Source organism: Hipposideros armiger, unplaced genomic scaffold (assembly GCF_001890085.2).
Source record: "Hipposideros armiger isolate ML-2016 unplaced genomic scaffold, ASM189008v1 scaffold_130, whole genome shotgun sequence".
In the NCBI taxonomy this organism is placed as follows: domain Eukaryota; kingdom Metazoa; phylum Chordata; class Mammalia; order Chiroptera; family Hipposideridae; genus Hipposideros; species Hipposideros armiger.
In genome coordinates this window covers 2,108,148-2,121,956 of record NW_017731480.1, presented here as the reverse complement: position 1 = coordinate 2,121,956, position 13,809 = coordinate 2,108,148, and the positions used below count along the sequence as shown (strand labels likewise).

Below are 13,809 nucleotides of genomic sequence, written 5' to 3'. Positions count from 1 at the left end.
GTGGTTCATGTTTACCATTATACAATATGCTATAAAAGCTGCTGAAAACTCATGTCCTCTTCCAGGTACCACTATTTCTCCCTATTGAAGTAAAACTCTTCAAAAGAGTATACATATTTTTCTTCATTTCCTCATCACCCATTCTCTTTTAAACCCACTCCAGGCAACCTTGGCTTCTTTTCAGTCTACTAAAACCTCTCTTACGACCACTAAGTTTGCCGAATTCACTGGTCAATCCTGTCTTACTTTGATTGCTTCCTTCATCCCCAAGGGCTATTCCTCATTCTCCTTTACTAGCTCCTCATCCACTTCATGACCTCTGTTTTGACCCAAAGTAAAAGTGCCCCGAGCTCAGTCCTCGGCTCTCTTCCCTTCTCTAGCCACATTCATTCCCCAGTGATGTCCTCTGGCTGCATGGTTCTAAATGTTATCTATAAGCTAACCACTCCTGCTTCTTACTGAGGTCCAGAATCCAAATTTCTGCTCTAATGTCCATCTGTTTACTAAGTACATCAAAGTAGAACGGATTCAAAACAAAAACTCGACTCAGGAATATACACCATTCCCCCCAGCAATCCTCCCATATGACTTCTCACCTTAGGAGATGACACAGCATACATATTATTGTTCAGGCCAAAAACCTTACAGTCATCCATGATTTCTCTTTCCCTTAGGACCTACACCTAATCAAGCAGTGGTTATATTAGCTTCATCTTCCCAAAATATCCAGAATCCAATAACTTCTCTCCTCCACCATTTCCACTCCAGTCCCTAACCACCATCACCTCTCAAAGGGACTACTGCAATAGCTTCCTAACTGGCCTCCTAAGTCCACAGAGTAACCAGTGATCTTTCAAAATATAAACCAGGACATGCAGCTCCCGGATTGAAAATCCTCCAGTGGTCTCCCATAATACTTCAGCTCCTTGTGGATCATATACAAGGTTCTATGACACTTGGACCCTGCCAACTTCTCTGACACCACCATCTACTACTATCCTCCCAGTTCGCACCAGTACTCCACATTGAACTTCTTATTCCTCAAACATTTAAGCTTGTTTCCATCTCAGGCTCGAAGAAAGAAGCAAATATAATTTATCAGCTAACGAGTCTACACAAACCTAACCATCTATCTCCATTTGGTATCTGATTGTATAGTTGAATCTTCCATATTAAACAACCAATCAATAAGGGCCTAGTGTGCCATTTGTCCTTATAATCACCAAAAGAAGTATGAAATAGACCTGCCCATATGAGTTTATAACCTAGTCCTAAAGCCTTATTAATGACTACTCTCAAAATCAGTACCTAAAGCACCAGGAGCAGAGACACACAAGGATAGAGAAGGACGTCTATGAAATGCACCCAATGTGGTGTTCTCATTCACATGCAAATCTCTACCATATCACAGCTAAAAGGCTCCCAATACAGAGACTGGGATGATGAAGGCAGTCAGCCATATGGTAATAGTGATAATTACGTGTTTAGAAAGAGAGTTTAAAGGGAGAAATCTAGACCCAAATTAGAATTGTTTACTCAATATTTATTTGTCTCCAGACTGAGAAGTTGGTTCACAAAGCCAATAAGATAAATTGAAAACATGCTGTCTTTTTTTACAAATGAAATCTAGGCCTACTTATTTAAAGATGAGAAGATATGCAGCTTGCATTTATCGGGGATATTATTTTCTTTGAAAAATACCTCAGTTACCAGTATTATTCCATTAATGAGCTCTTGCCTATTGAGAAAAAAAAAATGATCTGCTGAATTTAAAGTGTTTTTCATCTGGAAAGGCCTTCGGACGTTTTTAATATGAACCATTCATTAAAGAAGCACACTTGCATTACAGCTCTGAGTGGCAATATTTGGACTTCTGGCAACATGACATTACTAAACAAGAAACATTTGTGAATGCCACGATGTTCTAGGGCCTAGATAAGTAAACAAGAAATGTATATGGCCAGTAAGGCATGAAATGCTTTTTCCTTTAAAATAAAAGGAGGAAATCCTGCCATTTGCAACAACATTGATTAAATTGGAATGCATTCTTCACTTTAGGAGAGTTACATGGGTTCAGGTTAATAAAACTAACAGACATGAATACTATTTTATACGAAATAATACTGAAAGTGACACTTAGACTTTTTAAGTGATAGATTCCAGCACCTGACTAAAACTTTTTTTGACTTGTTAAAAAGGCTTTTGTTTTTATTATCAATATAAAACATTTTAAAATGCAAAATGATCACCATCTGGAGTCCTCCTATTAAACACTGAGCTCATGACAGAGTGTTAGGTCATTAATTTGTAGCATTGTTGTCTCCCTTTGTGAGCTCTCTCATTTAAATAGGGGAAAAGCTGAAAAAGCTGAACATTAAATGACAAAGAAATTGCCGAAAATCATAATCATTTGTTATTTATCTCCATTTAAAAGAATGTATTATTTTACTTTTGCATCTCCATCTTAGTTGCCATAGTATGACACTCCCAGTTTTGAATAAATCAGATGTTTGCTACATATTGTGTATTAAACTCAATGGAGAAACTTAGAGATTACTGGTCACCCTACATCACATTGAACCTACACATGAAACTGAAGTCTAGAGTGACAGTTGCTTTTTTCCCACGAGTCTCCGTCGAATGTTCTTGCTAAACAGATAAGGTGACATTTTGAGGACTTCTCTAACACTTCAATAACAAGAACACAATAAATAATGATAATAATAATAGAAATAATAATAATAATAATAAAAGGGTTAAACTGTTAATCCTTGTTGGGAGAATAAAGCAACAATCAAGAAGTATTTATTTCTAAGCAAACCAGTTTGGTGGCAAGCGTTTAATCTGTTTAGAAGCTGCTTTTTTTATCACATTTTCTAAGCTCCTACGAAAACTTCCTTTGATTAGTTTGAGATACCTTTTAAAATGCAATTTATATAAAAGGGATTATTCTTATTACATTTTAAAATTTATTCCAGCTTCATTGAGATAGTTGATAAATAAAATTATAAGATATTTAAAATGTGCAATGTGATGATTTTATATACATATACATTGTAAAAGGATTCTCATTATCAAGTTAATTAACACATCCATCACCTCACATATTTATCTTTTTTATAAGAACATTTAAATTCTACTCTCAAAGCAAATTTCAATAATACAATACAGTATTATCAACTATAGTCACCATACTATACATTAGCTCCTCAGACCTTATTCATCTCAAAACAAAATTTGTACCACTTTACCAACCTCTCCTTATTTTCCACGTTATGCAGCCCTGGCAACCACCTTTCCACTCTCTGTTTCTATGAGTTCAGCTTTGTTTTCTTCTTTTTTCTTTTAAAGATTCCACATATAAATGATACCATGTAGTATTTGTCTTTGTCTGGCTTATTTCACTCAGCATAATGCCTTCCAAGTTCTTCAATGTTATTGCAAACGGCAGGATCTCCACCTTTTTAAAGGCTGAATAATATTCCTTCTTATATATACCACATTTTCTTTATCTATTTATCTGTCAGTGCACACTTATTATTTCTATACCTTGGCTATTGTGATTGATGCTGCAATGTACACGAGAGTACAGGTATCTCTTGTAAGATAATGATTTCATCTCCTTCAGATATATACCTAGAAGTGGGATTGCTGGATCACATGGCAGTTCTAATTTTAATTGTTTGAGGAGCTGCCATACTGTTTTCCATAGTGGCTTTACCAGTTCATATCCCCACCAACAGTGCAAGGTTTCCCTTTTTTCCATATCCTCGCCAGCATTTGTTATGTCTTGTCTTTTTGATAACAGAGATCCGAACAGATGTGAACAGCTATCATTGTGGTTTTAATTTGCATTTCCCTGACAATTAGTGATTTTGAGCACGTTTTCATGTACCTGTTGGCCATTTGTATGTCTTCTTCGGAAAAATGCCTATTCAGATCCTTTAGCCATTTTTTAATTGGACTTAGTTTCTTTTTTCAATTTTTTTTTTTGTGCTGTTGAGTTCCTTATATATTTTGGATATTAACCCTTTATCAATGTGGTCTGCAAATATTTTCTCCCATTTCAGAAGGTGGTTTTTCATTTGTTGCTGGTTTCCTAGGCTGTATTGAGGCTTTGTAGTTTGATGTAGTCCCATTTGTTCCCAGTTTTGATTTTGTTGTCTTTGCTTTCTTTTGTTGAATCAAAAAATAATAATAATCCCTGCCAACACCAATGTCAAGGAGTTTACCCCCTATGTTTTCTTCTAGGAGTTTCAGATCTTACATTAAAGTCTTGAAACCATTTTGAGTTGATTTTTATGTATGGTGTAATCTAGCGGTCCAGTTGCATTTTTTTGCATGTGGCTAACTACTTTTCCCAACACCATATATTGAAGACATTATCTTTTCCCCATTGTATATTCTTGGCTCCTTTGTTGTAAATTAATTTACCATATATGCATGATTTTATTTCTGGGCTCTCTATTCTATTCCATTGATCTATGTGTCTATTTTACCACACTGTTTTGATTACTATAGTTTTGTCATATAGTTTGAAATCAGGAAGTGTGATGCCTCCAGCTTTGTTCTTTCTTAAGGCTGCTTTGGCTATTTGGAGTCTTTTGTAGTTCCATACATATTTTAGGATTTTTATTTCTATTTCTATGAAAATTGCCATTAGAATTTTGATAGGATTGCACTGAACCTGTAAATCACTTTGGGTAGTATGGACATTTTGACATTAATTCTTCCAAGCAATAAGCATGGAATATTAAATAATTAACATTGTTGAGCAATTGGACTTACTTTTTAAAAAGATCATGTAAGAGTATTGATCAGAAAAGTACAAAATTCGAAGTAGAAATGCTTAGGGAACCCTAAAGAGATCTAAGTAAGTAATGATGAAGGCCTACACTTAAGCAGTAGTTATGATAATGACAAGGAGAAGGCAGACTTGTGATATAAAGAACAATCAACAGATTTTGGTGGCAGGTGGCTGAGAAAAATATCCAGAATGCTCTCAAGTTTTTGGCTTGGTCACCTGATGGAGAGCAACAGCACTGATTTTGTAAGAAAGGCACAAATTTGGGTAGGAATATGATTGGTACTATTTTTGACATTGCACTTTATGTGTCTTGGGCATTTAGTGATAGCTGTCTAGTAGATAGCTGGGTATGGAGCTCAAAAAATAGGTCTAATTGGGTGATATAACAGTGGTAGATGAAGCCATCAGAAGAGACGAGATCGAACAGCAAAGGAGGTACAGACTGAAAGAAGGTGAAGAATAAACTCACGAGGAACCATAACGCGTATAGAATGGGCAGAGAAAGAAGGGCCTTGAAAGAAAACTAAGGACAGAGAAATAGAAAACTAGGAGGGAGGGACAACACAGAAGCCAAGGTCAAAGAGGTTTTATTTTAGTTTTTCAAAGAAGTTTTAAAAAGAAGAAAAGTCTACGGTGCCATGTATCACAAAGAGGTCCAGGAAAGAAAAGACTGAGGATAAAGAAACAGTGAAACGTGTCAATGGATTTGGTTGTTACTGAGCTGAACTAGAGAAGTTTTAGTAAATTGGTATTGATGGGAAGCAAACTGAAGCAGAATAAGAGAATGGGCAATGAGCAAGAAAATAAATATAAAGAAATATTCCAGGAAAGATTTGTTCTAGAGAGAGACGGTACAATTGCTAGAAGGAAATGTAGGATCAAGGGGGAACATATCAATACAAGCCAACAAAACGTGTCGGTGGCACCACTACGGAACGGATCTGATATGCCATCTCCCAGTTGTTTTACTTCTACGAACATACAGAAACATTATCGCGTTCAAGAATGTCACAGCCATGAGATAATATATCTAACTTCATAATGTCTTAAAGCATGGGTATCCTCCAAAGAGCAAAACAAAACAAAAGAAAACCCTTTCCCCTTACCTCAATTATAAACAGTAATTGTACCTCAGAAGAAAACCATTTGTAAAAGTTTATAACTTTCCTTTAAAAAAATGTCCAAGATTAAACTTATAATTATTTAAAAAACTGTGATGTATAGCCAAAAGAGTACATGATTTTAAGTGTAATCAAGAAAGCTAGTACAGTGAATTATTAAAACAAAAAACAGAAACAGGGAGAGGGAAGACCTGAGTTAAAATGCTCAGTTTTACAACATACCGAATAACCAAATCTTGTACAAGTCTCTTAACGCTCATAAGAACAGTTTCTACATAAAATACAAACAATAATATTTAGTTCATAGGGTTCTATAAGGCAATTAGTATAACATGGGGAAGTGCTTACATAGTCAGAGGGGCAATACTACTACTACTTATTCCTCATTAACCTCCTTCACTTCCTCATGTCTCTATTTTTATCCCTAACATCACCCAGTCTCAAATCTTGCATGTAACATTAGACTTTCCACGCTCTTTGGGTGCTTACCTGGAGCCAGATAGTCGTTGAGATACAAAAACGCCCCATATTAAGTCACTAGGTATGGCAAATTAGGCATTTCACTACAGAACTCCTAGTTCAGGTCCTCTCAACTCTCCCTAGAATAAAATCAATGGAGCCACCACTATTCTTTCCAGCTCGAATTTCTTCTCTCTCCAATTGATCCAACTATATAACAAATTTACCTTCCTAAAGTCAATTCCTCCATACTTCCCCCTCTGCCAAATACATTTGTCTCTCTAATCTCCATTTATCTTTATAAATCCTTTCGATAACTAGCTACTATTTAGGATGAACACACTAGTTTCCGTCCCTATATCTTTGTTGTTACTCTTCTTTCCATTTGCAACTTTCACCCATTCTCTGGCCGCAGTCTTCACAAGAGCAATCATACTCGTTCTTCACAACCCACGAAGCCTCACCTGATCCCTCTGATCAAGTGATCTAATGTTTCCCTCCCTTTAAACCCTTTATATCTCTTATTCTGTACAGTAACACCTTGGTTTGCGAGTATAATTCGTTCCGGAAACAAACTACTCATATTGCAAGACATCGCTCATTTACCAACTTAAAATGTATTATTAGGTTGGTGCAAAAGTAATAGCGGTTTTTGCCATTACGATTTTGCACCAACCTAATAGAAATGTTTGCTCGTCTTGTGGAACACTCGCAAACCAAATTACTCGCAATCCAAGGTTTTACTGTATACTTCTTTAAGTACTTTACATGTTATTTTATATATAAAATTCTATTAGATTCTGTAAGTATCCACATAGCACACAGTATGGAGTCTTATATTCAATCATCAAAAAAAATGCATGAGAAAAATTCAGTCATTTCTATGGATTCTATAATAATAAATGTAAAGAGACAGCTATTTAATTTAATATTTAGCAATATTAAACTTATTTTTTATAAGAGTAGGACTTCAATGGCTATATCGGTCAAAGTCCAACTAGAAAAACAGAAAGCATTCTAGGAAAGGAAAGTATAGGGAGTTAATTACATGGATGACAGGACTGAGAATTCAAATATAGCACAGTGAGGTATCCTGGGGACAGGCCATAGCAGAAGGCAGTTACTACCTTGTGGTCACGGGAAAAAAGAGGAGGTTTCCAGAGCCCAGGAGATAAGTACCCTGACAGGAGCTGAAACCTCAGTGCACCTGTCCTATAGGAGTGGAAGCAAGCGGGAAGCAGCCACAGCAGAGACTCCAGCCAGACAGGGAAAAAGGAAAGAGCCAGGGTGTCTCCTCGCTTTCTGACCTTCAGTCCCCACCGGGCTCCCACTGGCCGAATGCAAGGGAAAGCCAGCTAATGGGAGCAAGGGAATCCAAGCAGACTCAGTCCCCTCGGCATACCAAGCGGTGCCTGAAAGAGGCAGGAATGGCTATGGAGGCAAAGAGGCCCAGGACCAGGACAATGACCGTAACAATATGTAATCATTTAAAAAAAAGGAAGGAAGGCAGGAAGGGAAGGAGGGAGGAAGGAAAAACAAAAACAAGAAGAAGAGGAAACAAAAAACTCAGCAATATAAAATTCTAAAAATCACTGAGCCAAATCCCAACAGTTTTTTTCACTCAGTAAATTATTCAATAAATATCTGAGTTCATATATGCATTCCAGATAGAGCAATACAGAAGCAGGTGTCATCCCTACCTTCTTGGAGCTTACTGTCTAGCAACGACTTTCTAGAATACACTGACCTTAATGAATAAGGTGCAGTGACATATAAAATTTGATGTATTCCAGCATTAACACATGAAGGGTTCAAAATTGAGGATGACCAGCTCTATTTGAAATTTTCTTTTCTTCTGATTCTCTTAGGTACTAATCTGGAAACTGATAGAAGCAACTTCATTTACTGTATCAAAAATGGAAACTTAAGATATGCAGTCTTTAAGATGCTTGGTTTCAAACTATAGAATACTTTTCTAGGAATCAGGGCTAGCAAGAGAATCCATGCTTATATATTCTAATTAATAAATGCCACACAGGTTACCAAACAAACAGGAGTTGTCTCATTTTACATACAGTTTGGTAACAAACCTGGGAGAGAAAAACATCACGGTGCCAGCTTAAAGATGAAGCAATTACACCAAATAAATCAGAGGCATGCATCATTTTCAGGAAAAGGACTCAGGTCTCCCAATACCCAGTTACAGGTTCCATTCATTAAGGAAATGAAAATAAAGGCCTAGATCAGAAAAAATGTAATCACTATGTTAGGAAAAACCCAGTTCCCCCTGCGTGTCTCCCTTACTCTCACACTACTATCACACTCACAACACTTCTGACACCAGACGTGTGTGGGGGTCTCCCACACCCAGAATACTGCAACACCAGCGGGGTGTCCTACAATTTAACTCAGCTCTGACACTGTCTACTTGGAGAAAGAGTCACATTCCACAGGTTAATGGCTCAGTCACACAAGACTGCTGATTACAAGTAGGAGGTTCACAGGTTACCCAACTTCTGTCCAACTTGTCCAACAACTCGGAGGTCCCCATTAGCAATTTTGAACATTTTACATTTTGAACCAGGGAAATGCATTGCCTATTCAATAAACAAATACAATTAACAGCAGCATCAATGGAAAAATCCTTGAAATCTTTGCCCTTAGCATATTTGGCAGGAAATTGATTTATAAACCAACTTAATTTTTTCCCCTCAAAGAGAGAAAAATTCAAGGGGAAGATTCCAATTAGCCCTGATTTACATCTTATTGCCTGAAGTGTTGTTACAACTACAGTCACTAGGTTTAAAACTCTAGCAAAATGTTGCCACATAAACATATGGAATTGCACAAAAGAGAAATAAATACTGAGGACCAGTTACATTCTTAATTCTTCTTTGCTCTTGATAAACTCATACACACACACACACACACACACACCCCACTCAGAGCCATAACATCAAAGTTTCAAGGCAGAGACTGTACTTTTTAGAATTCTTTTAAGGTTAATCTGCTGATGGCCTGCACATGGTCAGGCTAATTAAGTCAAAACACAGATCTATTTGCCAATTTTTCTTGGTAGATCATCTTTTAGTTATTCATTTTAGCATTCCTGAGGAAAAAAAAAATGCTTACCACCAGCCAAACAGTGTTTCTTTCAAACCATATTGAAATGCTATATAGAAGTATAGAATTAAAATAAAGAAGTTTTTAAAGGTTTATTAGTCATCAATAAGCCAGCATTATCTAATTAATGAATATCAGCTGTATAACTGCACTGAAAAGTAGTAAATGGATGAAATGTCTTCATTTGGAATATCCATGCTATCAAAAGGCCCAGTCCTATGAAGGGAGAAGTTAGAAAATTGCCCCTCACGCTACCTGCAAACTATCACACTTGGGAGAATTGAAAAAAAGCTTAAACAGCTACCGCCATTCTTGATTTTCTCTCTCCTTCAGGGCTCCCCCTTGCATCTGGACAATGAAGCACTACACCGGCAGACATGGTAAAGCATAGTTAATCTAAATGCCCAGTTGTCCTGGATCCAGCTGCCTACATTAAATACTGTGTAGAATAGAGATAAGACGAAGAGTGAGAGGCAAACACAACGTGGCAGTGGTCCTTTAGAGGTCTTCTTTCCATATATTAAACCGTTCACACATCCAAAAGATTGATGGTGCGATTTTCTAGTTTCAGGGTCACATATCAGCTCTCAGGCAGATCTAGAAATAAACCCGAAGATCAGTGATGATTTCAGAAGCTATAGATATCAGTGTTTATTTAGTTTCTCTGAACTCTCTCTGCAGTTGAAGATCTTCAGAAATCATAAAACTGGAGAAGCTAATCAGAGCCAGCATTCCAAACTTGTGGAGGTCTTTCCAGACCAAGCTCTAAGATAACATCCGGTTACAATTAAAAAGACAGCAGTGCTACTGGAGACACACTGATTAAACTGCATTATGTATTTCTTAGGTTAAGTCTTTGATATTCAGTGGTCAATTACAGGAAAGCCAACTTTTCTGATACAGTTGCTAAAGAAGGGCATTTTAATGTTGCTTTGAAGCATTTTGTATTTTGCCAGTTGTATTATAACGTTTTAATAACATTAATTTCCAGACATAAAGCAACAGAGGAAACTGAAATCAATGTATGAAAGAATGGATTAAAAAAAAAAGTCAAGAAGAGGGCAAAAGTGGCAGAGCAATAATAATAATAATAATAATAATAATAATAATAATAATAAGCCAAAGGAAAAAAATGGGAAGATTAAAAAAGCGATATAAGCCACAGTTTCTGCCCTCAAGAAGCTTACATGTAGATGGAAAAAAAGATATATGAATAGAGAATAATACAAAATAGTAAATAAAAAGTATACTAAATTTTTATAAAACAAAACATTAAAATATTGCTGTAAGTGGATACAAAGAGAACAGAAGAAATGAAAAGGAAAGATTTGGGACAAGAGAAGGCTTATTAATTTTTTTTAAAAAGCTTTAAAAAGATACAGCCGTTCTAAATTAAAAAAAAATTAGATGATTTATAAAAGTAAAATATTCCTAACTGACTGAGTTCCCATGATCGAGATAGTATCTTACAGTGTGTTTATTTCTGATAATCACTACTATGGGTCTTTAGCCAAGATTTCTAGCTTCTCTGGATCTCAGGTCCCTCACTGGTAAATAAGAGGTTTAGACTTCTTCGCATGTGTATTATTCTAATACTGAGCTGTTGAGACTAATAAATATGGCTGTATCTAAAGTTAGAATGATGGAATAACAGATGATCTGAGAAGATACACTGATTCGGTCCTGCTGGTTTAAATCAAAGAAATGAAACACAGCTTCTTTTTTTTCTAAAGCAGGTTATCAAAGAAATTTGTATAGCAGACGCTAGGAATGATCTTTAATTCTAAAACAACAGAAAATTAGAACACTGACATTTAAACACAATCTAAAAACCTTAATTTTTGTAAAAGTCCACACAGAAGCACAAAACTTTTTTCTACTTGATTTTAGTTTATTGCTACTATACTAAATTCAATGTACAGAAGAAAAAATAAATTATACTAAAAACTTTGCAATTACAAAGTCTTCAAGATCTATCCTATGGGATTACTTAGAGGTGAAACTTCTTTAAAACAAGGTCCTATGACTAATCAGGTACAAGAGAGACTGATTTTAGATTGAATTACACTTGCCAATAACAATGTGTATTATAGATAAATCCCACTGCATTTATTTAGGCTTCAGATCATTCATTATTATACAACAGTTATAAACAGTAAGTGTTAAGAAAAATAATCTATGAAATATAGGTTGCAAAAAACTATCCAGATTTCCAGTTACTAAAGCTTTTCAACTTTTATATTTTCTTTCCATGGAAACTACTAAACTCTGTTGTACAAATTAACACAACATGAGACTTTCAAAAACCAAACCAAAACAAAATAAAAACAAATACATTGTGAACTGTGACAAAAGACATTTAGAGGTGGCATAATACTTTATTATAACTACAAAGATAAGACTTCTTAATTATAGGTTTTATTTTTCATATAAGCTGGAATGATTATATTATTTTAGTTTTTATTATACCCTATGCATATCATTAATGAAAGCAGGAGAAAAACCCTAGAGGCTTACTGTTAGATTAAAATATACAATTATACAATAACTGTATATCAAAGTATAACATTTACTGTCTGAATTACATAAAAATTTAAATAAATCTTTTTTAAGATTTTGTTTTGTTTTGTTAAGCAAGCTTGGGGGGGGTAGGTTTTCTCTTAAATATTAACGTGGAGTTACTGTGCTTTGTTACACAGCATGAAATATTTTTCCAAGGGAAAAAATGAATCATATTACGAAGTGTTAAGAGATATATAACAAACAAAGGTACTGCAAAGGCCTCACAGCCTCAGCGCTCTCCATCAACTCAGCATATTCATTCATTAGAGTGGTGCCATCACGCACTTGGATGGGAGTGATGCATTGGTTCCCGGTAGACATATTACTTTTACAGGTCAGAGAAGTGCAATATTTTATAAACTTACAGTATATAGTTATTTCATTAATTTAGAAATTTCATTTCCTTGTCACAGCCTAAAATGAGTTTTTCGGAACATGCACAATAGTTTCACTTTCTATCTCTAAAAGGTTTTAACCGGCCAACCAAACAATTGTTTACATTGGTGTGACTACATGGGTTTTCTTCAATTTCACATTCTCACTTCTTTTCTAGCCATCTCAGCATTCAGCAAAAGGAAAATTAGTGATAATGCTTTCAATTTAATTAGTATATTACATGCACTGTAATTATTAGCGGGAACTGTTATATTAATGAATGTAAAAGTTAGCAGTAAATTACCTTGTAGCTATTATCAATTTCCCAAGCTACTGCTCCTTAAGATAACCCTCTCCCTATGGTCCTTCCGGTAATTTTTCTTTGCCTGATAAACATGATGATTAAATAGCACACAGAGCAAACCTTTGATACTTTTTAAATTAAATCCATGCCCAGCCTAAGGGCTGTGTCTGATTTCAACTAAATGTGTCAGTTAATCAGATAAAAAATTATCAGTAACTCAAAGAAACAGCAGCCTTAGGCTTCATCAGTGCCAGGGAAAGCTGAACAAAATAAGACATTCAGACAATATCACATTATGTGTAAAGGTTACTGATAAGCCTATAACTAAACAGAGCTGCTTACCACTGTAACAATGTCTGTCTGGAAAGAAATGGGATAGTCAACATTCAAACTGCTCTCAAATTTTGAAGAGAAAAATGTGATTTAGAGAAATGTCTAAGGATATTTTATCCATACACTCATACAAACACACACACATGCATGTGCGCATATATAAACAAACCTACATAAAGATAGTAAAAACATGCAGTGAGTTAGAGAAGTAGTATCCATAAAACGAAATACTCAGATTAAATTGAAAAAGCTTATTATCACAATACTACTTCTAAGATGGTTTACAAATTATACCAAATAAACCAAATATCTAATGGTTTGTTAAGGGAAGGTGAATGTGAATTCAAGATTATTTGTCTATAGTTCTACCTTGTGCCTAAAATGATGCAATTTCACCATTTTTTTTTAATCTGGGGTAGTCTAAAACTATAACAAGATCCTAAATTAATTAAGAATGCAGGTTATTTTTAACCTGTAACAATGAGCACCAACAGTCATTTGTAATATTACCAATTAAAATAATACATATTATCAGGGGCGTGATTATTTTAATAAGAGGATTTAAAATTGCCTAGCATTATTAGATAAGGAGGCTGGCAAACTCTTAAACTTTCAGAGCATATTATGATTTTCAAAGTGTTCTCAGATTCCTAATTAAGATTGCTTTAACTGTAGAAGAAGGCTATCTTATAAACTGATGTCCTCAGTAGCAAATGTAGGAAACT

At 35.3% G+C, this 13,809-nt stretch overlaps 1 protein-coding gene across 1 annotated transcript in view; it reads right to left on the bottom strand.

Annotated features, from left to right (window-relative positions):
- Nucleotides 1-6,637, bottom strand: part of LOC109386235 (diphthine--ammonia ligase-like) — a 78,645-nt gene extending 72,008 nt beyond the window's left edge. Inside the window, exon 1 of the mRNA XM_019649185.1 lies at nt 6,615-6,637. Within this exon, the coding sequence (XP_019504730.1) occupies nt 6,615-6,637 (23 nt within the window). The remainder of the gene's footprint in view (nt 1-6,614) is intronic.
- Nucleotides 6,638-13,809: the final 7,172 nt, after the last annotated feature.